General features: G+C 43.3%; 2 protein-coding genes across 5 annotated transcripts in view; both read right to left on the bottom strand.

Moving 5' to 3' along the window:
- The window catches only part of CEP152 (centrosomal protein 152), a 50,168-nt gene extending 35,695 nt beyond the window's left edge, over positions 1–14,473 (bottom strand). For 2 of the 4 annotated variants that reach the window (XM_079953133.1, XM_079953130.1), the window contains exons 1-6: positions 10,322–10,442; positions 7,752–7,879; positions 4,914–5,005; positions 4,637–4,706; positions 4,139–4,471; positions 3,195–3,354 (exon numbers count right to left, since the gene is read on the bottom strand). In XM_079953133.1, coding sequence (XP_079809259.1) covers positions 3,195–3,354; positions 4,139–4,471; positions 4,637–4,706; positions 4,914–5,005; positions 7,752–7,853 — 757 coding nt within the window. In that variant the 5' untranslated portion in view covers positions 7,854–7,879; positions 10,322–10,442. Of the gene's footprint in view, positions 1–3,194; positions 3,355–4,138; positions 4,472–4,636; positions 4,707–4,913; positions 5,006–7,751; positions 7,880–10,321; positions 10,443–11,596; positions 11,713–14,364 lie in introns of those variants that run through there. The other 2 variants (XM_079953132.1, XM_079953131.1) reach the window with 2 other exon arrangements.
- A 1,995-nt stretch (positions 14,474–16,468) lies between these two features.
- SHC4 (SHC adaptor protein 4) overlaps positions 16,469–24,742 on the bottom strand; it is a 55,520-nt gene continuing 47,246 nt past the window's right edge. The window contains exons 10-13 of the mRNA XM_079953544.1: positions 23,484–23,538; positions 21,744–21,923; positions 19,259–19,500; positions 16,469–18,401 (exon numbers count right to left, since the gene is read on the bottom strand). Coding sequence (XP_079809670.1) covers positions 18,252–18,401; positions 19,259–19,500; positions 21,744–21,923; positions 23,484–23,538 — 627 coding nt within the window. The 3' untranslated portion in view covers positions 16,469–18,251. The remainder of the gene's footprint in view (positions 18,402–19,258; positions 19,501–21,743; positions 21,924–23,483; positions 23,539–24,742) is intronic.

Genomic DNA, 24,742 nt, shown 5'->3' on the forward strand with positions numbered 1-24,742 from the left:
GTCTGTACAAATAATCACATTGTCCTTGTGAAATAGTTCTTTTTTCATTGAGATAGCCTTGAATGCTGGCTGAGGTAATACTACCTGGAATGCTACTTTTAAGGAGAGTAGGTGCAGAGAAACCAATCTGGTGGTTTCAAAAGGAGGCTGACCTAGCACCTTCAGGTCCATGTGTAGTCTCCAAGTCAGAAATCTGTGAACTGTTTTTTTTTTTATATAATAAATTTTTATTGGGTTTTATTTTATATAGACAGCACAAACATAAAAAGACACAAACAAAACATGTATAATTTCAAATATTTGCTTTCTTAACCTCTTCCCCTGACTTCCCCTACCCCCCACTTCATACATCCCGCTTCCAATAGATAGCTCAGCAAGTCCTTACCTCTCATCCTTAAAATATTATTATTGTTATTATTTTTTAACTTAACTCTTCTTATTTAACGAAATTTATCTTAAACAGATCTCTTATAAACATTTTGCCTTTTTCTAAGGTTGACCCAAGTTCCCTTCCACAGATTCCCCTTTCTTTCATTAAATATTAGTCATACCAACTAAACACAAAAATCATTAAAATTTTCAAAAATCTGCTCCCCCCTCCCCCGGTTTCAGTCCCCTTCCACATAAATGTCCACAGAAACGGCTCTTAGCCTGGATTTCTCACATCCGAGGCCTTCAAGTCTCTGTCTGTCTCTCTCTGCCAATTTGTTGGTAGTCCTTTATGTTGGTCCTCAGGTCTCGAAGGAGCTCTGGTACAATAAAGTCAAAATTGGGGCAAAACCTCCTGCTTTGGAGTACAGTAAGTTCAAAGCTGTTTCCAACCTGCTTTCCGTGTTCAGAAGGGTAGTCCCAGTCGTATTTCTTGTTTCTTTCAAAATCAGATATTCCAAAGGCTCCAAGGGTTCCCTCTTCCATCTCAAGCAAGTTTATAATCCATGAATCTTCTTCTTTATACTCCACAAAAGTAAGCTTCTGGTTGGTACTTTCCACCTGAACTGTTTCCACTCCTTCTTCCCTCACCTCTAATTCTGAAGATATCTCTTCCAGTTCGGCTGCAGAGTTTTTTACTGACAAGTCCTTAACACAGTCAACAGCATTGCTTACTTTAACAATCAAGGTCGATAACCCTTTAGCCATAGCTGTGCTCTGGTCTTGTAACTTTCCCACGAGAAAAAATTTTTTTTCCAGCTCTGCCTGTATTTTTCCATCTACAGCCATTGTAGTGTCTCAGAATTCCCCCTAGAGGGATTCTGGTTACTTAGTAATCCTTTTCCAACAGTCCGTTACTTTGTTATTTATTCCTTCTTTATTTCCACCAACTTAAGTTCAAATATAACACATTTAGTCCGCAAAGAGAGAATTTAACGAAATTTTTCCTAATTTTGACAGCTCCTTTGACAGCTCCTTTGACAGCTGTCAAGCTCCTTATTTCTTTTCAACAGGCTCTCACTCGCAGGGCACTAGCGGGTCCGGGGGGGGGGGGGTTCCAAAAGCTTCTAAAAGTTCTTCTTCTTAACACAATACACCAAACTTCTTATGCCAATCGTGGAATTGATATCTTTTATCTCACAAGGAGGAAAACGATCACTCCACCTTAGTTATCAAGTTCTTGCTTTAGGTCATCTGTAAAAGGGGGGGTGCGGACTTCCTTTTAGCACACCCCCCGGTCGTACCGAATTCAAAGAGAAAAATTTCTTAAGTCCAAATTCCGTTCTACTCACAGGTTGTTTCTTTACGTCCAAATTTTCAAGGAAGAAAGTCAGCGCTCTCCGGTCATGGCTTGCGGCTTCACTCCACTGAGGTAGCGATCAACTCACAGCGCCACGCCACCCTTCGTACCCTCTCCGAAGCCTTTAAAAAGGCTCTTCGTGTGTCGAAGGGGGCGCTTAAGGCGCCCACCGAGTCTCCAAGTCCGCAGGCTTCCGCGCCTGCGGTTTCTAAGGGTCCCCGCATCGCCGTTGCGGCAGGACCCGTCCCCAGTAGAGCCGATTCCCTCCGGAGCTCGGAGGGAATCCGCCATTAACCGATCGCGCTAACCCGGAAGTCCAGAAATCTGTGAACTGTTGGTCAGCTAAGGAGTGCTGCCCTTCTGAGGAATCTTTTCACTTGTAGATGTGGCCAACAGACCTGTGGCTCACCTGAGATAGCACTGAGGTTAGTGCAGAAACTTGGTGTCTCAGTGTTGGGCTTGAGGCCCTGTTCCACGCCAGATTATAGGAACTGCAAGAACTCTGAAGCCAGGTTCCAGTTTGCCCATCCACTTTCTATGGAACCATCTGGAAAAGGCTCCCCACAAAAGGCCTCATAAATCCAGTTAGTTGATGCCTTCTGGAGGCCAGAATTGTGTCAATCACCTGTGTAGCACGTCCAGTCTTCTGGAGTCTTTGCCTCTCAACCTGAGAGAGGTCCAATATTGGCCTGGATTTTGGAAAAGGCAAGCGTGTTCAGTGTTCACTCTGCTGGCTAGATATAGTCTGATGAGGTAGTCTGTTGTACTGTGCTGTGCTACAATCAAGGCCAGGTTTTCTTCTGCAAAGATAAGGAAAGCTTGTGCCTCTTTTAGGAGCAAGCATGATCTGCCGGCCCTTTGGTATTCTAGGTGTGCTTTTGTGGTTGTGTCTTCTGTCAGGACCAACACTTTTGTGGCAAATGGTGACAGTGAAGTGTCTTGGTGCTAGACTGACTGCCCTGGGCCCTAGCCAGTTTTTGGCGTGTGTTGCTTCTCTGCTTGACCAAGTTGTTTGCGCCCCTTGCTGTTGGCAGTGTGCATTTGGTTAGCTAGGATGGATCCAGCCACCAGCTCAGAGACTGTTTCACCAGCTTGTGTGTGCATCTTCATCGGTGCAAAGGTTTTTCCAGTTGGGAGCCAAAGAAGACAGTAAAGAAGGAAATGAAGTTAGGGTTGTTGTTTTTTAGAAAATACTTCAGAAAAAGAGCAATAAAGAGAAAAGGGCAAAGATAGGTAGCAGGAAAGGAAGCCAGCACAGAACACAGACAAAGAGAGCAGAGCAGAGGAAATACAACCACTTTAGGAGAAGGCAGAGACTAAACTGAAGAAGCCTAAAGGGAAAAGCACATATAGATCAACTAGTCACATGTCCCTGACTTAGGCAAATCACAGGGCACCACCGTCTATAAAGATATCTCATCTGCTACTCTCAGAACATCAACTCTTAGAGTAATTAACAACTTACCCGTACCAGTACCCAAAAATTCTTGTTGCATCTCTTCAAATGCGTCATTTCTTCTTGTTGCATCTGGAGAAATAGGGACTGATTGCTGGATGTTATTCTGGTATGGCTTATATACTACTTTGTAAGGCTCCACAGTTGTTTCTGAAGTGCCACATTGCAACTACAACAGAAAAACATAATTTCTTTAAAAAGTTGCTTCTTACATTTGTTATCAGAGTTCCAATACCCAATTATGAAATATACATGTACTGTATAGTGCCACATATAAAGGAAGCATATATAAGCCCCACTTTTCCCTTTAATACATATGACTGAATTCATACTCCTTGCCTTTCGTCACCCATGTACTTTATTTTTTATTCTATTTTTTTTCTGTTGTTGTTTTTTACAAAGTAATCATCATAAATAAATAAGAATAAAAGTGTGCACCCCACCACCGAGACCATTCCATTGTAACTATCCAACCTCCCAAAATTTCTACACCTCTTGCAATGGTTTGACCCCTTTCCATTTTAAAAGTACAAATTCTACAAACATCTTTGATATCTCCTCAAAATTATTTCTCCTGCATATTCCTCCTCTTACCTTAATGATAAATGTTAATTTATCATTAATAGCTATATCCCACACCTCTTTATACATCCATGAACTTAAAAGAAAAGACTTCCTGTATTTTCTATTTGTTTCTGATACCAGGCCCAAACACTATGTGAAATGTAGTACCCCAAGACCTTAATTTGGAAACCATTACTTGGAAATAAGCCCTAACGATTTCAACAGAGCTTAGACATAACTCAGTAGTGCCAGATTTGCTATTTGAAAGTTACAAACTGACTTAATCTTGAGGTTGTAGTTTTCTTGCAATGCCACTAGTTTTTACAACTTTGGAAGAGGAGTATCAGGAAATGAGAAAACAAAATAACAGCTTCAAAGAGTCTACAAACCTTCAAGTTTTCCTTCTTAGCATCAATGAAATTGTCTGCTTTGCTGTGTTGCTTACTGAACTCTTGCTGGTGACCATTTGTGTATGGCCTAAAGTTTTCTGGAAGGTGATATATATTGTCTTGTTGGTAGTGGCTAGATGCTTTAAACCCATCTCCTCCCAGATACACTTCATCAGATCCATCCTCACTAGCTCTGCCAGAAATCTCATACATGCTTTTATCTTCATCTTCATTGTGATGCTCTGACCAGTCACTGCCATGCATTTCACCTTGGAAGTTGCCTTGGTCATATAAAAAGCGCTCAGCATACAAATTCTGACCCTGTTCATAGTCCTGTGAATAAAGTTAGTTAGCACAACTGGGTACTAGTTATGTTACAGCTAGAAAAGTTTGAAAGACAACATGAATAAATTATTATTTTGCAAACCTGAGCAAAGATAAAGATAAACAAGCAAGCAAGCATGCCAATCTGGTCCACTGTATGTCGTATTAACTTACACTTGGTGGATTTGTTGCAACTGGATGATCATTCCATCTGTTGGCATCCTGATCCCAGGGTTTCTGTGCTCTATTAAGAAAGCACATGGAGCCATAGGAATCACATGAGCATATGTAGCATTATTGTGATATATATATTATTAGCTGAACTTTTTTCTTCATCTGGCCTCCTACTCAAGCAGTTGATGTTGCTCATACAATTACTCTGAGTGCCATTTGAAAATTTCAACACTGTCAGGAGTGGGTGGAGGATAATAAAGAGTGTCAAGTTTCTTACTGTTCATGGTCCTCGGGTGCACTGTAATCAGAGAGGTGATCTCCGCTGTCTTCTAGCATATCATGGGGAAGGTCTGTTAACAGCTGCTGCAACTGAAATAAGACTTATTATAGTTACATAAACATGCAGAAGGCTGGACTAGATGATCCTTCCAACTCTACAACCTATATTTCTTTGATTCTATGGAGCACATATCCACTAAGTCGACTTGTGCTTAAGCGAAAGAGGTTTTGGCACCTTCAATATCAAAGGAATTAAACTGAGGAGAAGGCGTGCTACATTGTTCTGAAAACGCCATACCATTATAATATTGCCACCACAGCACATATTATTCTTTCTCTGCTGGGCCATGAACATTTGCACAAAAAGTATGAAAGATATTCATTCTCATAAACAAGGCAGGTAAGATGGAATAGAACCATAGTAACACATTCATTTATGGGAGCTGACCTATTGCACAACCTACACATAGATGCCCTTGAGGGGCATGCTTTGCTGCTACCTAAAACAGTAAGCAAGATTAGAATTCATCAACTTGTTTAGCACAAAGTTGCACATCGGAAATATATCTGTAAGATTGTAGTTCAGACAATTAGGTTGGATACAGACATGGCTGCAGCAGAACTCTGCTAAATGGATGCTTCATAGGCAGAATTCAGAGAAGGAAGCTATTGTCGTTGTTGCTACTAGTTGCCCCTGCATCTCCTTATACTACACCCCCATGACTGCAAGAATCTGCTCTGGAAGGTTTGGGGACCCTATGAAAGTGTGGGAGATAGTGCTGTGGGATGCAGCAGATGTCTCTGTTGGATCAGAGTCCCTTGGGGGAATGGAAAGACTGTCTGCAGATTGGACACTCTGGACCCAATGCCTGTAAGTGACTACTTGAAAATAATCAGGAGCGATAGGTTACCCAATCACCAGTTTCTTTGTATGAGCTTAAAGGTACAGTGGTGCCTCGCAAGACAAAATTAATCCATTCCGTGAGGCTCTTCGTATAGCGGTTTTTTCATCTTGCGAAGCAAGCCCATTGACAGCTTAGCGGATTAGCGCTATTAGCGGTTTAGCGGCTTTTAGCGATCAGCTGTTAAGCGGCTTATCAGCAGATCAGCTATTAAGCGGCTTAGCGGCTTAGGAAAGGGGGGGGAGGGGAAAAAACCCGCAGGAACTCGCAAGACATTTCGTCTTGCGAAGCAAGCCCATAGGGAAATTCGTTTTGCGAAGCGCCTCCAAAACGGAAAACCCTTTCGTCTAGCGGGTTTTCCGTCTTGCGAGGCGTTCGTCTTGCGGGGCACCACTGTAAAGGTAAAGGGACCCCTGACCATTAGGTCCAGTCGTGACCGACTCTGGGGTTGCGGCGCTCATCTCGCTTTATTGGCCGAGGGAGCCAGCATACACCTTCCCACTGGAGTGGTACCTATTTATCTACTTGCACTTTGATGTGCTTTCAAACTGCTAGGTTGGCAGGAGCAGGGACTGAGCAACGGGAGCTCACCCCGTTGTGGGGATTCAAACCGCCGACCTTCTGATCAGCAAGTCCTAGTCTCTGTGGTTTAACCCACAGCACCATCCGCGTCCCATTTGTATGAGCTTATCCCTCCTCTATTCTAGCACTCCATTCCTCACATTTCTCAGAATACAGGGTGCAAAACTCTCCCCCAGCCCTCTGTCTCTCACACCCACACACAGAGTTCTCCACCTCAACTCCTTGATGACTTAGAGAAGCCAGGACAGGTAGCTGATTTGAATGTTGCACTGTTTGTCTTGACATGACATTATATTGATATGCAAGCCTGCCTGAGGGAAGAGGTGTGTGACAAAAGCTATCCTATCCTCCTGGCCTGAATACTGCCTCCTGCTCTCCTCCCGGAATTGATGGAGGGTGGGGTTTTATCAAAGGTAAAGGAACACCCACAACTCCTGCTGACTTCAGAAAGGAGTTGCTGCTCTTCTAGACAGAACTATATAACTGCATTACAAGAATGGTAACCTGAAGAACATCTGTTTGAGCCTGCTTTTGCCTTCTCCCTCCCATGCCTTTTCTTCGTATGTCGTGGCTTTCTAGATTATGAGTCTCTATAACCAATTTTTGTAGGCCACTCTGGGAGCGTTTCTGGCTCAATAAACGTAAAGGTAAAGGTACCCCTGCCCGTACGGGCCAGTCTTGACAGACTCTGGGGTTGTGCGCCCATCTCACTTAAGAGGCCAGGGGCCAGCGCTGTCCGGAGACACTTCCGGGTCACGTGGCCAGCGTGACATCGCTGCTCTGGTGAGCCAGAGCCGCACACGGAAACACCGTTTACCTTCCCGCTGGTAAGCGGTCCCTATTTATCTACTTGCACCTGGAGGTGCTTTCGAACTGCTAGGTTGGCAGGCGCTGGGACCGAGCAGCGGGAGCGCACCCCGCCGCAGGGATTCGAACCGCCGACCTTTCGATTGGCAAGTCCTAGGCGCTGAGGCTTTAACCCACAGCGCCACCTGCGTCCCAATAACAAGGAATAAATGCTTTCAATAAATATGCAATGGAACATACAAAACTTGGGAACCCTATTATTTTACCCTATAATTTTACTTCGAAGCTGGAGTGGGTGGTAATAATGTAACATTATTTCAGCTGAAGTATCATGATAGGAAACCAATACTGCACTTCTCCAAGTATTTTTTTTAAAAGCCAAAAAATACTGTGAATGTAGAACTTAACTCTCTGCAGGACCAACTTTTCTTTTGAGAGGGAAGAGCTACAGGCCACTTACATCTCTCAGAATACCCTTCCCCAGTATTTCTTTGTTGAGGAAGTTACTTTTCAGCAACTAACTAAAATAAACTTTCTTTACTTACTTGGAGCAAGGAATCCTGTATAGAGTGCACCTGTTCTTCCAAACCTTCAGTGAGGTTTTGGTACTTAGAATGGATCTCAACTGATACATCTGTGCAGTACATTTTCTTTTTCTCACGTTACTAGAAGACTGTACACAACATAAGCAATTATGGTGTTTTAAATTAGATACCCAATTTTTCTTCATCCTAAAACTAGCAAAGCCTATACATGTTTGTTTATTAAAGGAAAGCAGCAGCCCACAAAAAGAATAATGGGCAAATAGGAGAAGTGCCTCTCTCATATTTTAGAGTGGGATTACTATATTACAAATCAAGGGGGTAACCACATAAGTAAGACTGCACCAAAACCGCCAGGAAAACTATACTTCTTCTTTTTGGCATGGCAATCAAGATTCTAAGTTATCAAATATACTACATCTAAATGTTCACAGATGTTCCAAGCTATACACTGTCAACACCTTTTTGTTCAATGTTTGCAATTACTATTTCTATATAGACTAGGGCTTCAGCACTGCACAGTATTGAGGACTTCAGAACTGGAGTGAAGTAGATGAGTTTCTTCTAAAGATCCACTCATAAGAGGCAGCTGGAGGGGAGCAGGAAACCGTTGGAGAGCAGAGGATGCTGGAACTGGATGAGTCAAGGCATATAAGAACAGAGAGAAAGGGTGAGCAAGGCCATGGAAGGTTTTGAAAGCAAAACTGAGGATCTTGCGCAGGATTTGGGAACTGGTAGGAAGTCAGTGTGGGGATTTAAGGAATATGATGACAAGAGAGGTGAATAATTTTAGTAGCAGAGCGCTGGAAAAATGTGAGTTGACCAATGTGAGACAACAGAAGGCCAGAAGTGGGAATACAAAAGATGCCTAAGACATTGATTCATTTTTGCTGGGGGAGGGGCAGGGAGAGAGGAAGGGCTGCATTTTTATACTGTTGTAAAGGAGAAAAGATTGTGCCTGTTGTACAAGGATTTCAGATCATCTCTATGCAGGGTTTCCCAAACTTGGATCTCCAACGGTTTTGGGACTATTGTTCCCATCATCCCTGACCACTGGTCCTGCTAGCTAGGGATGATGGAAGTTGTAGTCCAAGAACAGCGGGAGACAAAAGTTTGGAAAACCCTGCTCTATGGATTAGACGAGGGATGGAGAATCTCAAAGCCAGAGACCAAATGCAGCTCTCTCCTTCTGGCCCTTAGGACTATTTGTAAGCAACAGGCTCTTCCTGACCCTGTTCCCCACCATCAAGCATGTTGCCTGGCTGGAATGTGCCCTTTACTATTATAATCCCTCCTGAATGAAGATATAAATATAGATTGATAAATACACAGTGTGTGTGTATACCTCTCACTTTGCTGTGGCTGGAAAATAGTCTGCTACATTAAGCTAACAAAACACACCCACTGTCATGCCCGCTTTTGCCTCTAGACTTGCTCACCACTGCCATATGGTCCCCTTCTTCCTGGCATGCTTATTTCAGAGGTTTGGGATAGGGGGTGTACAGAAAAACTGTCCAACCAATTTGCAGTATGAAGTGGTAGTACAGCCCATAAACATGTTTACACCTCTGCAAAAATTAGGGAAGCACGTCACCATCCCGGTGGAAGGCAGGGAATTAATTCAGTTAGTAATCAGCATACCTAAAGGAGGGAAAGTTGGGAGTTTTTGAAGCCACAGGTGGCTTCAAAAAAACAAACAAAAATCAAGGGTCTGGTGAATTCCATTTGATATCTGAACACGAATGCATTCTGGCAAATTATCCTAGCTTACTAGTTTGAGATAAATACTGTAGCTGTGATACTGTGAAAGCCAATTGCAAGGTGTATTAAATGGGACAGGAAGCATATCCAGCAAAGAATACTTTCCCCCTTTAATGACCAAACTAGACAAGAAGCAAAACAAATTCTATGCTGATTATTTAGCATTACAGTGGTGCCTCGCAAGACGAACTTAATCCGTTCCGTGAGGCTCTTCGTATAGCGGTTTTTTCGTCTTGCGAAGCAAGCCCATTGACAGCTTAGCGGATTAGCGCTATTAGCGGTTTTTAGCAGATCAGCTGATAAGCGGCTTATCAGCGGATCAGCTGATAAGCGGCTTAGGGCTTAGGAAAAGGGGGGGAGGGAAAAACCCCCGCAGGAACTCGCAAGACATTTTCGTCTTGCAAAGCAAGCCCATAGGGAAATTCGTTTTGCGAAGCACCTCCAAAACGGAAAACCCTTTCGTCTAGCGGGTTTTCCGTCTTGCGAGGCGTTCGTCTTGCAGGGCACCACTGTAATGCAACAATGACAGGAGATTGTACTGGTCAGCTGATGGTGGTGTAAGAGCCACTCTGGTTCCCTAGGACCAAATCAATACAAGTATCTTGCTGCAATACAATTAACCAGCAATAGTTTCCCTATAAGCCCTCTTGACACAACTCCATTTAGAAATTAGCAGATTTGTGTGTTTTTTCTCTCTCCACAAAATATACAGAACTCTCAGGGAAAACTGATACACAGCAAAATCAGTTACATGTGCAACAGGCACCCTATAACACTAAATAAATTAAACTAAATGTATAAGAAACACATACTGAAGTGCTGCATAGAACAGCAGAATCTCTCTTCATAACCAAGAGAGGCACCCACATTCCTAAATACTCCAGATAAGAGAAGGCATAATTCACAGTTCTGTTACAACAGCTGACTCCAACATGTACATAAGCTTAAGAAATAGCAAATGACAAAAGCACTTTATTTAAAGGTGTTTTTTTAAACAGCCAGCCACACTAATAAGGAGCTGTTTCGGTGACATCATGAGACACTCAGGTGTAATTTCAAGAAGATTATGATGTCACTAGAAATGTCTTTCCAAGACAACAGTATTAGTCTTAACATAAAGGAAATTTCTGAGGTGGAGTCCAATCCCAGAATAAGGAAGTCACAGAAAAAGCTCAACAACTACACAAGTTGGATCTGCTATTATAGCTGTATAGCAGACATGCTAGGTCAGTCATATTGTAGAGCTGGAAAAGGTTCAGAAGAGGGCAACCAAAATGATTAAGAGCATACGACAACTCTTCCTTGAGGAAAGGCTACAACATTTGGGCATCTAAGTTTAGAAAACATGCTAGAGGTGTGAAAGTTACGCATGACTTAGAGAAAGTGCATATAGAGCAGGCTTCCTCAACCTCGGCCCTCCAGATGCTTTGAAACTACAACCCCATCCTCCCTGACCACTGGTCCTGCTAGTTAGGAATCATGGGAGTTGTAGGCCAAAAACATCAGGAGGGCTGAGGTTGAGGAAGCCTGATATATATAGAGAGAAATTTTCCCATCTCTCATGAAATTAAACTTGTGGGCATTCAATGAAACTGAATGTTGAAAGATTCAGAACAGACAAAGGAAAAGTACTTCCTCACACAGAGCACAGTTAATTCTGAAATTCACTTCCACAAGAAACAGCAACAGTCACCAACTTGGATGGCTTTAAGAGAGGATTAGACAACTTCATGAAGAACTGGTTAGCTACTAGCCACAATAGCTCTATAGCTGGTGAACGTATTTACATCAGCCAGGAGCTATCTTGTCTTAAAATCATCTGGTTGACCTTTTAAGAAGGTTTGAAAGAGAAGAACATAGTATTGAAAGGAAAGAATATTGTGAATTATATAAAGAACTGTTTATGATATACTGCTGGGCCAGATGGGTCATTGGCCTGGTACGTCAGGCTCTTAATATGTTCTAAATCATTTCCAATGTGGTCCTTAGTGCTGAACAAGTCATCTACCCCAGCATAAGAAGAAAGGAAAGTTGGGGGGCGGGGAGAGAATAAGAAACATGAAGTTTTGGCAACTCTTAGTTTTTACCTCTTGCTCCCTAGCATAGTCCTCCTGGTCATATTCTTCATCTTCATGTTGTACTTGCAAAGCTGCACTGTCAAAGTCAAGTGACATGTTTGCAACAATGTTTCTTGTTTCACCTGTGGTAGGGAAAACAAAAATTACACAACTGCATTTAATAATAATAATAAAAAGCTTTAGTGAATGAGGAAGAGAGCCCTCAAATATACAGACACCTTTCCTAAAGTGACGTTCCCATTAGCCAGAATTTGTTAGCTCCTTGTTACTTAAAAATTCTTTGATACTGAGCCTTTGGTTTGCAGTTAGCTTTCAAAAGGCATATAATAGGAGTTAACAATGTTAGGTTGCCTGCTCATAATCAGTCATTTGGCCTATGTTACACCTATTCCTAAAGACTGACCCCCTCCACCCTACCCCACCCCAAATTTTTCATATAACATTCCCTACTTGCAGTTCAAGTGCCAATTTTGTTCAGTTACATTACTATGCTTGGAAGGTTTGGTATTCTGAAGTAGAATATGGTTGTGGTGATTCATCACCAGTCAGATACAAATAGCAACTCCCTATATAACCTTGAAAACAGACCATTTTAGTCTCAAATAAACACCTCACTAAACCTTCTAATCACCTCTAAATTTATTCTCTGCATATTATTCTTTAAAAATTAATCTCAAGATTTGCTAACAAAATTATTATTTTGCCCCATCTGTTGTGCTTTTGATGAGTTCTGTGAAACTCAATTGGTACTTGAGATATTGAGAAATGCCTTGATATTTGATTGCTGCATTTTTATAGATCCAACCCAGACTCCTGCACTCTTCAGTCTAAAAAGCTAGCCTCAAGCATCCAATCTATGAATATAAAAAGCTATTTTATTTTATAGTTGCTTTGCATAGCAATGTTTGCAAAACAATGTGTAAATTGATGGCTTGCACAGTTTACCTGCTCCACTAGCCGGAGACGGGACCAGGGGAAGTTAGCCAACCTTTTTGGTTCTGACCCACCACACTGAAATAAAATTCCTTTCCCTGAAGACCCTGAGAGACTAGAATCCATAAACCTAAATTAAAATGGCCAGCCCTACTCAGCCTAAATTCAGAAAGATTAGCTTGGGAAACCTATTATGTGTTGAGTGACTGAAACCTTGCTGAGTGAATAAGGTAGCGGGAAATATTTTGTGACGCTTCCACTATTCCTTCAAATTATAACAACGTGAGAACAGCTCTTCTGGATGAGGCCATAGGTCCATTATATTTCAGCATCTGGTGAGCCAGATGCCCAGGGGAAGCCAGCAAGGAGGACCCAAAAGCTTAACAGCACCCTTCCCACTTGTGATTCTCAGTGGCTGGTATTCAGAGGCATACCATCCCCAACAGTGCAGGTAAAAACAGAGCCATCATGGCTAATAGTATCCTCCATGCATTTGTCCAATCCTCTTCCCCATCTCTGGGAAAGCCTTCTCCATTAACTCCAGAATTATATATACTTCCTTACTTGCCTTTGGAAAGGTACATTTTTCTCAGCTAGCTGGCTTTTGGTTTAGCAAGCGTGGCAACTGGGATTTTGTCAAGCATCTGCAAGTCCCTGGTCGCCATTTTTGTTTTGCGAGCCGCTTTGAACGATCAGAAAAGCAGCCCAAAACGTTAACAAGCAATGTATGTGTGAAGTTCTTTTGAAAACGTATCAAAACGTACTTCTAAAGCACTACATAGCATGGCATCTTTATGCACACAACCCTGTAAATGAGTATTGCTCAAAAGTGTGCCTTATTGAGGCGAATTAGAATTCTGCCATTAGAGCATCTCAGGTTAGGCTGCGAAGCTGCAACCCCACATCTATTTAGGCAGGTCAATGGTACGATTGCCACCTGTCCAGTGCGTCTTATATTGATACTTGATACAGTTTTGCCCTGTATTTCAGGTCTTTTCTCTGCCAAGTTAGAGAACCTCTCCAAATGCCTGTGTTTGAAAGGGTGTGTGAAAAGTCATGTACAGTGGTACCTCGGGTTAAGTACTTAATTCGTTCCGGAGGTCCGTACTTAACCTGAAACTGTTCTTAACCTGAAGCACCACTTTAGCTAATGGGGCCTCCTGCTGCTGCCGCGCCACCGGAGCACGATTTCTGTTCTCATCCTGAAGCAAAGTTCTCAACCCGAGGTAATATTTCTGGGTTAGCGGAGTCTGTAACCTGAAGCGTATGTAACCTGAAGCGTATGTAACCCGAGGTACCACTGTATTTAAGCTCCGAGTAGCCAAGCACAGATTTAAAAATCCATGTGTGTGCGAGTGTGTGTGACATGTATTCCAGAGAATAGGCTGCAACAGATCACTCTGGACTGCTTTGAAGTCGCTTGAGCACCAGATGAGAAAATAAAAACCGCCCCCCCATTTTGCCACAACAAAGGTGGAAACCCTAGACAAGGGGGCTTGTCAAAGGTAAGCGGCTACGCCAAGCTTCCTCGGTCGCATTTTAGCACAAGAGCGTCCCTCTTTACCACAGCGAAGGAAACAGGTGCCTATTTAAAACATTTTGCTTCTAAAAAAAAACTCGTCAGAAGACGGGGTTCGAGTTGCGAGGGAAGCAGAGCAGGCGGATTCGACGTCTAGGCCCGAGGCGCCCCGTTTCCATGGCGACGCCCAACCACCACCACCCCCCTCCCTGGGCGCCCCCGCCGCGCTGAACCCCGCCCCGGGCTCCTACACGAGCGAGCGAGCAGCGACCCCCCACATTTTCTCCCCCCCCTCCCCACTCAACGAGCAGCCGAGACGCCTCACCTGCTCCCCCGTCCCCACGCCGCTAAAAGCGACCCCTTCTCTCTTCCGCGTGACGACCGAACCTGCCCGTCGTTCTTTGGGTGATTGAAAGAAAGGCCGACCAATAGGCAAGGAGACAGCCTTTCCACAAGGCGGGGGTGTTTGAGAGAAGCCGGTAGGCGGTCTTTGTTTTTTGTTTTTCCCTTTCTTTCTTGCTCCAAGCTCGGTTGCGCCGCGAAGCCTTTCCTTGTTTGAAAGCTGGCGCGGCTGGCGGCGGGAAAAGGATCCCGCTCGGCGGTTGGATGGAGGTCTCAGCCAATCGGGAGGAGCGCAAAGCACCAGACAGTTTCAGAGCCGGCTGCGGCTGCGCTCTAAGCACATTGCAGGCTGCCTGTTGGAAGGGGAGCTGAGTGTGTGGTTTTGGCAAAGGGGAGGATTTCGGCTGTCTTCCAAATAGGAATTATTCCGGGGCTGGAGGTGGGGCGGGGGGGGGGGGCATCCTCTGTTCTGCCTTCAGGACCCATTCACCTGCTCATCTTACACAGAAGGAGCGCGTTGTTGGATCAGGACCAGCAATCATAATCATAATAATTGTTATATTTCTATACACCACCCTTCATCCAAGGATCACAGAGCAGTTTACACTATAACAAGACAAAAAATACATAACACAGTAACGAGCAAAAATAAAGCCGCCCCCCCCCCCCCATTTTAAAAGGCCGTAGATGGTTTGATTAGCCAAAGGCCTTGGAGAGGAGAAATGTTTTTGCCTGGCGCCTAAAGATATGCAATGAAAGTGGCAGGCGATCCTTCCAGGGAAGAGCATGTCACAAACGGGGAGCCACCACCATGGGCGGGGGCAGAACTGAACTATCTGATACAATTGGTCAGTTAAGTATTTTTATTTATTTGCCCATGGCCACCACAGAAAAGGCCCGAACTTGCGTTGCCGCTCTCTGGACCTCTTGTGGACGAGGCACACAAAGAATGGCTTCAGATTCTGATTGCAAGGTCTGAGGCGGTTCATATGGGGAGAAGTGGTCCTTGAGGTGTTGTGGTCCTCAGCCATTTTAAGGCTTTATATGTAAAAAACCAGCACTTTGATTTAGGCCCGGAAATTAATTGGCCGCCAGTACATTTGGGCAAGAATCATGTGCTCAAACAGTCTTGCCACAGTGAGCAAACTGGCCACTGATTTCTGCACCTGCTGATGTTTTCAAACCATCTTCAGAGGCAGCCCCATGTATAATGCATTGCAGCAATCTAACCTAGGTTTCCAGAGCATAGATGACATTAGTTATGCTATATCTGTCCAGATAGAGATACAGCTGGGTCACCAGCCTAAGCTGATGGAAGCTCTCTTGCACCATTGAGACCACCTGAGCCTCAAGTGACAGCAAAGGATCAAGAAGTATCCTCAAGCTATGTACTGTTCCTGTAGATGGAGTGTAAGTCCATCAAGAGCAAACCTCCCCCCACACCCATCTGGTCTAAGGAACTGCCCACTAACGGTGCCTCTGTCTTATCTGGATTGAGCTTCACTTTATTGGCTCTAATCCAGTCCATTACAGAGGCAAGACAATGGTCCAGCACATCCCATGCCACACCTACAGATGCAAGAGAGCTGTGCCTCAACAGCATATTGCTGACAACGTACTCCAAACCTTCAGAAGACCCCACGCAGCAGTTTCATGTAGATGCTAAAACTGAACCCTGAGGAACCCTGCACTGCAGGTTCCATTGGGCCGAACAACACTCCCCAAGCATCATTGGGTGCCAGAAAGGTGACACCTGTCTAATATTTAATGGGAGAACATTCCAGAGTGTAGTTGCCAAAAGAGGTCTGATTCCCAAACTGTGCAGAACAGACCTCCTGGTGAGATTCAGGAGCCCCTCAGCTTCAGAACATAGTGATTGGCTGGGTGTGTAAGGGATGATATGATCTTTCATGTATCTTGGTTCCAAGTTGTATAAGGCTTTATACACCAAAACTGCCATGAGCAGTCATCAACAAGCTATCTCATGCTGCAAGCCTTTTGGTAAAATGTTGGGATTCTCAGCTTGGCATTGTGACGAACTGGGTGAACAGTGTGTTGTAAAAAGAACAGAAACAAAACATGTAAAATATATTTGCACAGACAAAGTTTATTTTTAAATGTCATTATTTTAAAAGCTAACCTTACTTAAGACTTTCATATATCCATTGTTGGGCATCCTAGGAGAGAATCGCCATCTATTGCTCTGCCAACTTGTTCAGCTCTTACAAATATGATTTTGGTGGCATTGTGCTAATATATAAAAAGGAATATACCCTGAGAAAACTATCCTTTCCATGTGCAGTGTGGTCTTGAGTATGTGCACTTGGAAGTAAGTTCCAGTGACCAGGTTCATAACAATCAAATCCTGGCTTAATAAACCAGCATATATACGAGTGCCATGGACAAGCATGCAGTGGTTTATCAAGTCAGGATTAGAACATCTGAGTGTGGCCGCTGAGTTCAGTAAATATTAATCCCTAGATGTGTGTGCTTAAGAGTGTAGTCTTCTTTTTCAAAACTCCAAACACACTACTTGGTCTCTCTGTTATAAAGTACAGAATTGCTCCAGTATATGCTAATTTACATAATACTTCAGATTGACAACGGGTACAGAGACAATGCAGGGTGAATATTTATTTCTAAGAAACTTACGGTAGTTTCTTAACTTTTAGGAACAAAAGAAATCTAGTGGAGCTGAAAAAGAGCAGAGGGAAGGGGAAATACAGAGCATGCAAAATTTAAAAAGAGGTAAGGAAAGTAGCCAGTTTAAAAAGGTCCCCCTGCAAAATAACATATAATCTGTTTCCTGTAGCTCCTCTATATTGTAAACGTACAATGGAATTTGAGAGTGAAAGTTATTTCTGATACTTGTTGACGTTATTAGTAAAATCATATTTGAGACTCTCAAAAATATTAGCATCTAACTAGGCTTACCATCCATTAAGTCCATCTCTTCTTTTCTTAAACAGCAGCATGACATGCAAATGAAGCTTCAGCTATCGCTTAACATGTCGTGCTGCTGGTAAAGGCATAGAAGGGCTTTTTGAAAAGTAAGCAAACCTAAGTTTAACCCAGTGTCAGCTTCCATTTCAAAATTATGCTTAATTTACATAGTTAGATTTAGCAAATGTTGCACAAACATTTAAAAAGTTTAGGGATATTATTATTTATTACTACTAATGAATGAATCTGATACCTTTCTTAAGCTGTAGTCTTTCTCCAGAGCATACTTACATTTCACTGAAATTGATTAACGAAACTGTGAATTTTGGAGTAGCCCTCAAAGAAAGATCAGTATCATAATGGAAGTTGTTGTTGTTGTTGTTTTATCGTTCTATTCAAATTGACCTGTGGGTTCTTTTATCTCTCTGTTTTTCGGCAATCATATGTTGTATACCTAGACAAATTAATCAACTAAATTTTTTAAAATCCAGTATAAAGATTATTTATTTCCCCACACCTCCTTGGTTAAAAGGCACATATTTCTATCATTCCAGCCAGTTTCTTCAAGTCAGTTTTGCTTTTGCTTGTGATCGTTTGCTTGTGCTTTTATATTTCATACTGATTCTAAAAATCATTAGAAAGTGATTCTGGTGCTTGGTATCTCCTCTCTCTCTTGCTCTCCAGGGTTTTATTTCTGTAAGGTAAAACTGCTATAGCTGTCCAGATGGGACTGTATAGATGTAAAGTAGATAAACACACTGGCAAGTAGATAACACACGCACGAAGTCTTGTGTAACAGCATCTAGAGGCATCATCTATTCTTTGCAGAGCTGGATTCCTAGGATCTATGTTTCAGAATAGTCACTTGAAGTTTTGTTAGGAAAAAGAAAGGAGGAATTGTCTTGAGGATGGCATAAGCCAACCTAATTATTTGTTATATTGCGGGTGTCCGGTCCCTTTCCTCAGAGGCTGCTTCAGATTTAATTCACTTCCAGAAGAGATTATTGGCAATTTATTTTCCATGTGGTAACGAATAAGATGATCCACACTGTCAAACACATGATCTTTGGTTCTAACCTAGAAAAGACAGCAAAAAAAATAAAGGCAAACGTTAGTTTTCAATTGTGTGTCAATAAGGTGGCTCTGCATCTCAAACCACCATATTGCACCTGCCTTCTCCCCAGCTTTTCTTCCACTTGCAAAATATTAAAAGCCAGAGTCATGATTGCTGTATGCTACATCCCAGTAGCAGCTGCTGTGTGTCTTGTGCTGCTGGAGCTTTGTTCACCCAGCTTCTCAGCACAGTGGTCGCTGCTGGGCACTAAGCGGGCAAGGGGCTAAGTGGCAGGGAGGTTTGTGCAGTGTGGGTGCAATAGCGGAGCCAATCAGATGCTCACGCTATTGCTATTCCGTTGCACCACCCTCCCTGCCACCTTGCCCCTCCCCTCTCAGTTACTGGCAGGAACCTCTGCACTGGGAAGCTAGGTTAGCAATGCCACCCAACCTTGTTCCATACCGCTGTCTGCTTCTACTGCAGGGGTCAGCAACCTTTTTCAGCCATGGGCCGGTCCACTGTCCCTCAGACCATGTGGGGGGCTAGATTATATTTTGAAAAAAAAAATGAACAAATTCCTATGCCCCACAAATAACCCAGAGATGCATTTTAAATAAAAGGACACATTCTACTCATGTATAAAAACACGCTGATTCCCAGACCGTCCACGGGCCGGATTTAGAAGGCAATTGGGCCAGATCCGGCCCTGGGCCTTAGTTTTCCTACCCATGTTCTACTGCATCCTGGATCTGAGGCAGCATGCCTCTAAATACTAGTTGCCAGCGAACAATAACCAGACAATGCGATTTCTGGCACTCTGCACCTGCCCAGTGATCCCCCTAGTGATTATTACTACATCCATTTTCTTAAATGTTCCTACCTTGCCTTCAGGGTCCACCAACAACAGATGTTTCGCTTGTCCTCCTTGTAGCCCACTCAAAACATACTGGCCAGGCGACGTTGTACTTTCACGCACCAAAAAATCCCCATCGTTCACTAAGAGGCTCTCTGCTGCTTTCCTGGTTAACTTCCCATGGTAGCATTCTTCATTCCATAGCTGTTGCTGTATGCCTGCAATGCTTCCAAGACTTGCTAGGTTCTGCTCAACCTCTTCCAATGATTCTGAAATTAAAGTGAAGGAAATGCAAAGGTCTGCATTAGACAGTGCTTCAAACTAGCACTGGAACTGGAATATTAATAGATAATGTGTAAAACTTGCAGGGGTAATCAAGGAAATAATAAAAGAATCAATTGAATAATTATTAAACTACAACAACACAACAAGATGGAAGAAGCAAAAAAAAATTATTGAGATCACACATGGGTGAAGGGTAGTGGGTATAGGGGAATTTATAAAAAATTCTAATATAATATTTCTAATTGCATTGAATTTATATATAGCAAAGGGAAGTCTATAGCAATTAGGTATATTTTAATCTAGTCAACTGTGTAATAGGCTTAGGTTACAAAACGAATATGGATTTTGAATTTGATGTTTGTAATTCTTTTTTGGTTTTGGAATAAAGTTTTTAAAAAAGCAGCGAAGGAAATGTACAGGTCTGCATTAGATAGTGCTTCAAACTAGCACCATTGGCATGCAATAAACTACCAGTAAAGAGACATGATCATGAGAACATAAGAAAAGTCCTGCTGCATCAGGCTAATGTCGCATGCGGTGCAGAATCCTGTTCTCACAGAGGCTAGCCAGATGCCTATGGGAAGCCTGAAAGTGGGACCTGAGTGCCAGAGCACGGTCCCCTCTTGGGATTCCCAGCGACTGACACTCAGAGGCCTATTGCCTCCAACAGCCCTTCCAAAACCTACAAGAATGAATTGACTTCCGTGTCACTTAGCTTTTTTGAACAAGGGTTCCCATCAGTCAGTGATGTCTTTACAAAGCAAACTTAAGACCCTTTAGCTTTTAAGGCACAACAAACTTGTGTAAAATGTCCCCAAGCACTCTTGCTTTAAAATATGTGTTACTCGATCCAGCTAAGATACACCTGGTCTAGGCTGCGTGATTTGGAAGAATGCCGTCAATCAGCAGGTGGCAGTAATCCACCAGAAATTCACCAGTGATCCACAGCCTACATTCTTCTGCCCATCCCTGCTGTAAAACTCAATGGAAACCAAAAGAAAATGCACAAGTTTTATTATTGACTGTTGTGATTATTTGTCTATCAACCAACTGGGAAAAGGCCACTGCACTGCAGTTCACTGGGGAATAGTTTCAACAATGAGAAAAGGATTTTTAAATTGTAGGGTAGTGTAGCGGCTTGCACAATTGTTATTATTTAAACAGTTACCGTAACTAGTAAACGTAAGGAGTGTGGACAGGAGACTGGCCACAGTAAATGGAGGGCACCTTTTTCACTGTTCCCTGCTTGTACTGGGGAGAAACAAACCATTATTCCTGACATCCAAACCACAGTGGTTTGTTTCACTCCCAACAAACCTCAATGATAAGATCAAGCTTATTCTTAGCTTACCAATCAAGGTTTGCTTGGTGTGAAATAAACCACAATCCATGGCTCAGATGTAATGTGAAGCCAGGGGTCGTGGTTGTTAGGATTCTTGCCCCGTGCTTGCAGTCATGGGATTGTTTTATCACATGACGGGAAGAACCAGGTACTCAGTTTCTCCTTGGAGGAAAGATGGGATATAAATAGAACAAATAGTAGATGGACCTGATATGAGGCAGCTTCCTGTGTGTAAAGGTAAAGGTAAAGGTAAAGGTAAAGGTAAAGGTACCCCTGCCCGTACGGGCCAGTCTTGACAGACTCTGGGGTTGTGCGCCCATCTCACTTAAGAGGCCAGGGGCCAGCGCTGTCCGGAGACACTTCCGGGTCACGTGGCCAGCGTGACAAAGCTGCATCTGGCGAGCCAGAGCTGCACACGGAAACGCTGTTTACCTTCCCGCTGGTAAGCGGTCCCTATTTATCTACTTGCACCCGGAGGTGCTTTCGAACTGCTAGGTTGGCAGGCGCTGAGACCGAGCAGCGGGAGCGCACCCCGCCGCAGGGATTCGAACCGCCGACCTTTCAATCGGCAAGTCCTAGGCGCTGAGGCTTTAACCCACAGCGCCACCTGCGTCCCATCTTCCTGTGTGTAGAAGGGCAGAAATCCAGAGAAGCAGGGAAGTGGAAGCACCAGCTTATGAAGAGGGTATATGTACACTGTGTGTTGAGTAATAATGGTCATCTGTTACTGCTCATTGTTTTCATTAATGCTAAATTTGGCATTGCTCATCTTGAGTCTCATATCAAGAACAGATGATTAGCAGGTTTCAAAAAGCCTGCAAGGCTTGCAAGGATTCACATTTCTTTTAAAGCCTCATGGCATGTACTGTAGGAATATGAACGTACTTGAATGGTGAACAGGGCTGCCACAGGGCTGTTCTGCACTGCAGCTTCTGGTAGTACTAGGTATGGTCTGCAAATTCTGAGTGTTGATATATCGAGGGTCATCAAAAAGATCCATTTTGCTTGCATTTTTCAGCAATGAAGCATCTTTCTTTCCTCCCTGCCCTTGTTCAGTGCAGCCATCTGCAGTTAATTGCAGTAGAAAGAGACTTCCTTTATTTCACAATAAACATTAGTAAAACACTTGACATTTTCCAAATGTGTTCTTCCAAAACATGTTCAAAAAAACCCATGGGCCTACTTATATAATATTTTCAGCACATATCAAAAAATGAACTTCTAGCATACCAGGCTATCCTACATAAACACCAATATCGAACTGTGATGTTGTAAACTGATTTCTACCACTATAATCCCATCGGCTCAGAACCACAATAGGGAAGAGAATGTATAATGTCCCTGACTCAGTAGGGATGAGGAAGACATTTGATTCAGTTTGCATTTAGAGGTGAACCTAATTTGTACTTTCTGAAATATTATGTAACTGAAACCCATCCTACCTTTGAAATTAGCACTTCTCTGATTTTTGAAATGCAATTCACCAGCCAAGCAGTATGTACAAAGATACATATACTGGGGTAAAGTTTGCATATAAATGCATTTATCATCTTATGATCCCAGTTGTACAGAGACAGATTTAGGGTACCACAACTGGTTTGGTTGCATAGAGCATTGGGGGCTCTGCAGGGGGCTCTGCAACTTAGGTAGAACAGAAGGCGGGGGTGCCAAATTTTGGAGTCACATAGGGTGCTGCGAAAATTTGAAACCCCAAGGCCCGTCACTGAGTGGAATCCTCTAGGTGGCTCACATAGCAATATTAAAATTACAACATCTATTACAAAATTTAAAAAGTCTAACAAGCACAGCACACATCATCATTTAGGGCGGAAGAAGAAGAAGAAGAGTTTGGATTTGATATCCTGCTTTATCACTACCCTAAGGAGTCTCAAAGCAGCTAACATTCTCCTTTCCCTTCCTCCCCCTCAACAAACACTCTGTGAGATGAGTGAGGCTGAGAGACTTCAGAGAAGTGTGACTAGCCCAAGGTCACCCAGCAGCTGCATGTGGGGGGAGCGAGGAAGCGAACCCGGTTCACCAGATTATGAGTCCACCGCTCTTAACCATTACACCACACTGGCTCCCTTACGTTACATATACACACAGATCTAAAAAGCCCCTGATGCTTACATTTACAGCTATGAATGTACATCCTCTTCTGCCTGTACCTGCCTGTTTTCTACCCCATTTCACTCAACAGTTAATGCAGAAAGACATAGCTAAAGAGCCCTCCCGGTTCCCTTTGCCAACCACTCATTCATTCAACCTAGGTGGAAGGCTGAAGAAACTCTCTCTCCCCCCTCCCCACTCCATCCTGAAGCACTCTGTTAACCAGGCAGTGTTTCTCTGTCTTTAAAGCACACATTAAAAGCTCATTACTTCCCCCAAAGAATCACGTCTCATATTTGCTTGCATTATCTCCATTACTGACCTCAGACAAACATGTGAATTGTGGCAATTTCCACCCCTGTTTCTCATGGAATTCTGAAACACCCTTAGCAAAGGGGAAGAAGAAGCAGAGGCAGGCTTAACCACAGGCAGAACGGAGCTTGATCCTACATTTTCCATTCCCCCATGCAGAGGGCAGTTTGTGACTTATGTCTTAGGAACCCACAGGTTACTTACCTGCCTTGTTCTCTGGGCAGTTTTCATAAATATTTGTGGATTTGGGGCTCCCAGTCTGAAAGAAGCAGAAATTAATCATATAGGGTGTTCATTGCTTTTTTAATGTCCAGTCAAATCAAATCCTATGAAATTCATTTGGAGAAAAAACACACACATCCGGATCAAATAGTTTTGCCTAACAAATTACATGTCATCTATCCTTGGTGCTGTGCTCACGGCAAAAGCTGGAAAAGGTTCAGGAAAGGGCGACCAATTTGATCAAGTGGTTGAAACAACTCCCTTATAAGGAAAGGTATAACATTTGGGGCTTTTTAATTTAGGAAAAAAGGTCAGGGAGGACTCGAGGAAGGTTTGTAAAATTATGCACGGAGTAGAGAAAGTTTCATCCAAAGCGGCTGACTGATGGAAGTTCCAAGAAAGACGAAAGAAAGTATGGTACTTCTTTAGACAGTGCAACAGCTGGATCTACTACAAAGCTAATGTAGCCCCTAATCCCAGATGGGCCCCAGAAGCAACTTCAGTCCACATTGCTTAAAAACTTTGGTTCTTGGAGACCTAATTGGAGTGGCAGGACTGAAACTGACTTTTTGTTGTTGTGTATATTTCAACAGGGACGCGGGTGGCGCTGTGGGTTAAACCAGAGCCTAGGACTTGCCAACCAGAAGGTTGGCGGTTCGAATCCCCGTGATGGGGTGAGCTCCCGTTGCTCGGTCCCTGCTCCTGCCAACCTAGCAGTTCGAAAGCACGTCAAAGTGCAAGTAGATAAATAGGTACCGCTCCAGCGGGAAGGTAAATGACGTTTCCGTGCACTGCTCTGGTTCGCCACATGACCCAGAGGCTGTACACCGGCTCCCTCGGCCAATAAAGTGAGATGAGCGCCGCAACCCCAGAGTCGGTCACGACTGGACCTAATGGTCAGGGGTCCCTTTACCTTTATATTTCAACAATCCCGGTCGGAGCCAGACATTACAAATTAAAGGCTTTTGCAGATGACTTAGTACTGACTTTGCAAGAGCCAGACACTAGTACCAAAAGAGCTTTGGAATTAATTCAAGTATTTGGCCAGGTCGCAGGATTTAAGTTGAATAAACAAAAAACCAAGGTATTGGAAAAGAATTTAACAAATGTTGAAAGGGAAAGATTCCAAGAGGAAACTGGGTTAGTGGTGGCAAAGAGTGTAAAATACCTGGGGATTAACATGACATCTAAGAATGTGAACCTATTTAAGGACAACTATGACAAGTGCTGGACTGAGATAA

The sequence above is a fragment of the Podarcis cretensis genome, assembly GCF_951804945.1.
Source record: "Podarcis cretensis genome assembly, chromosome: 14".
NCBI classification, from domain to species: Eukaryota; Metazoa; Chordata; class Lepidosauria; order Squamata; family Lacertidae; genus Podarcis; species Podarcis cretensis.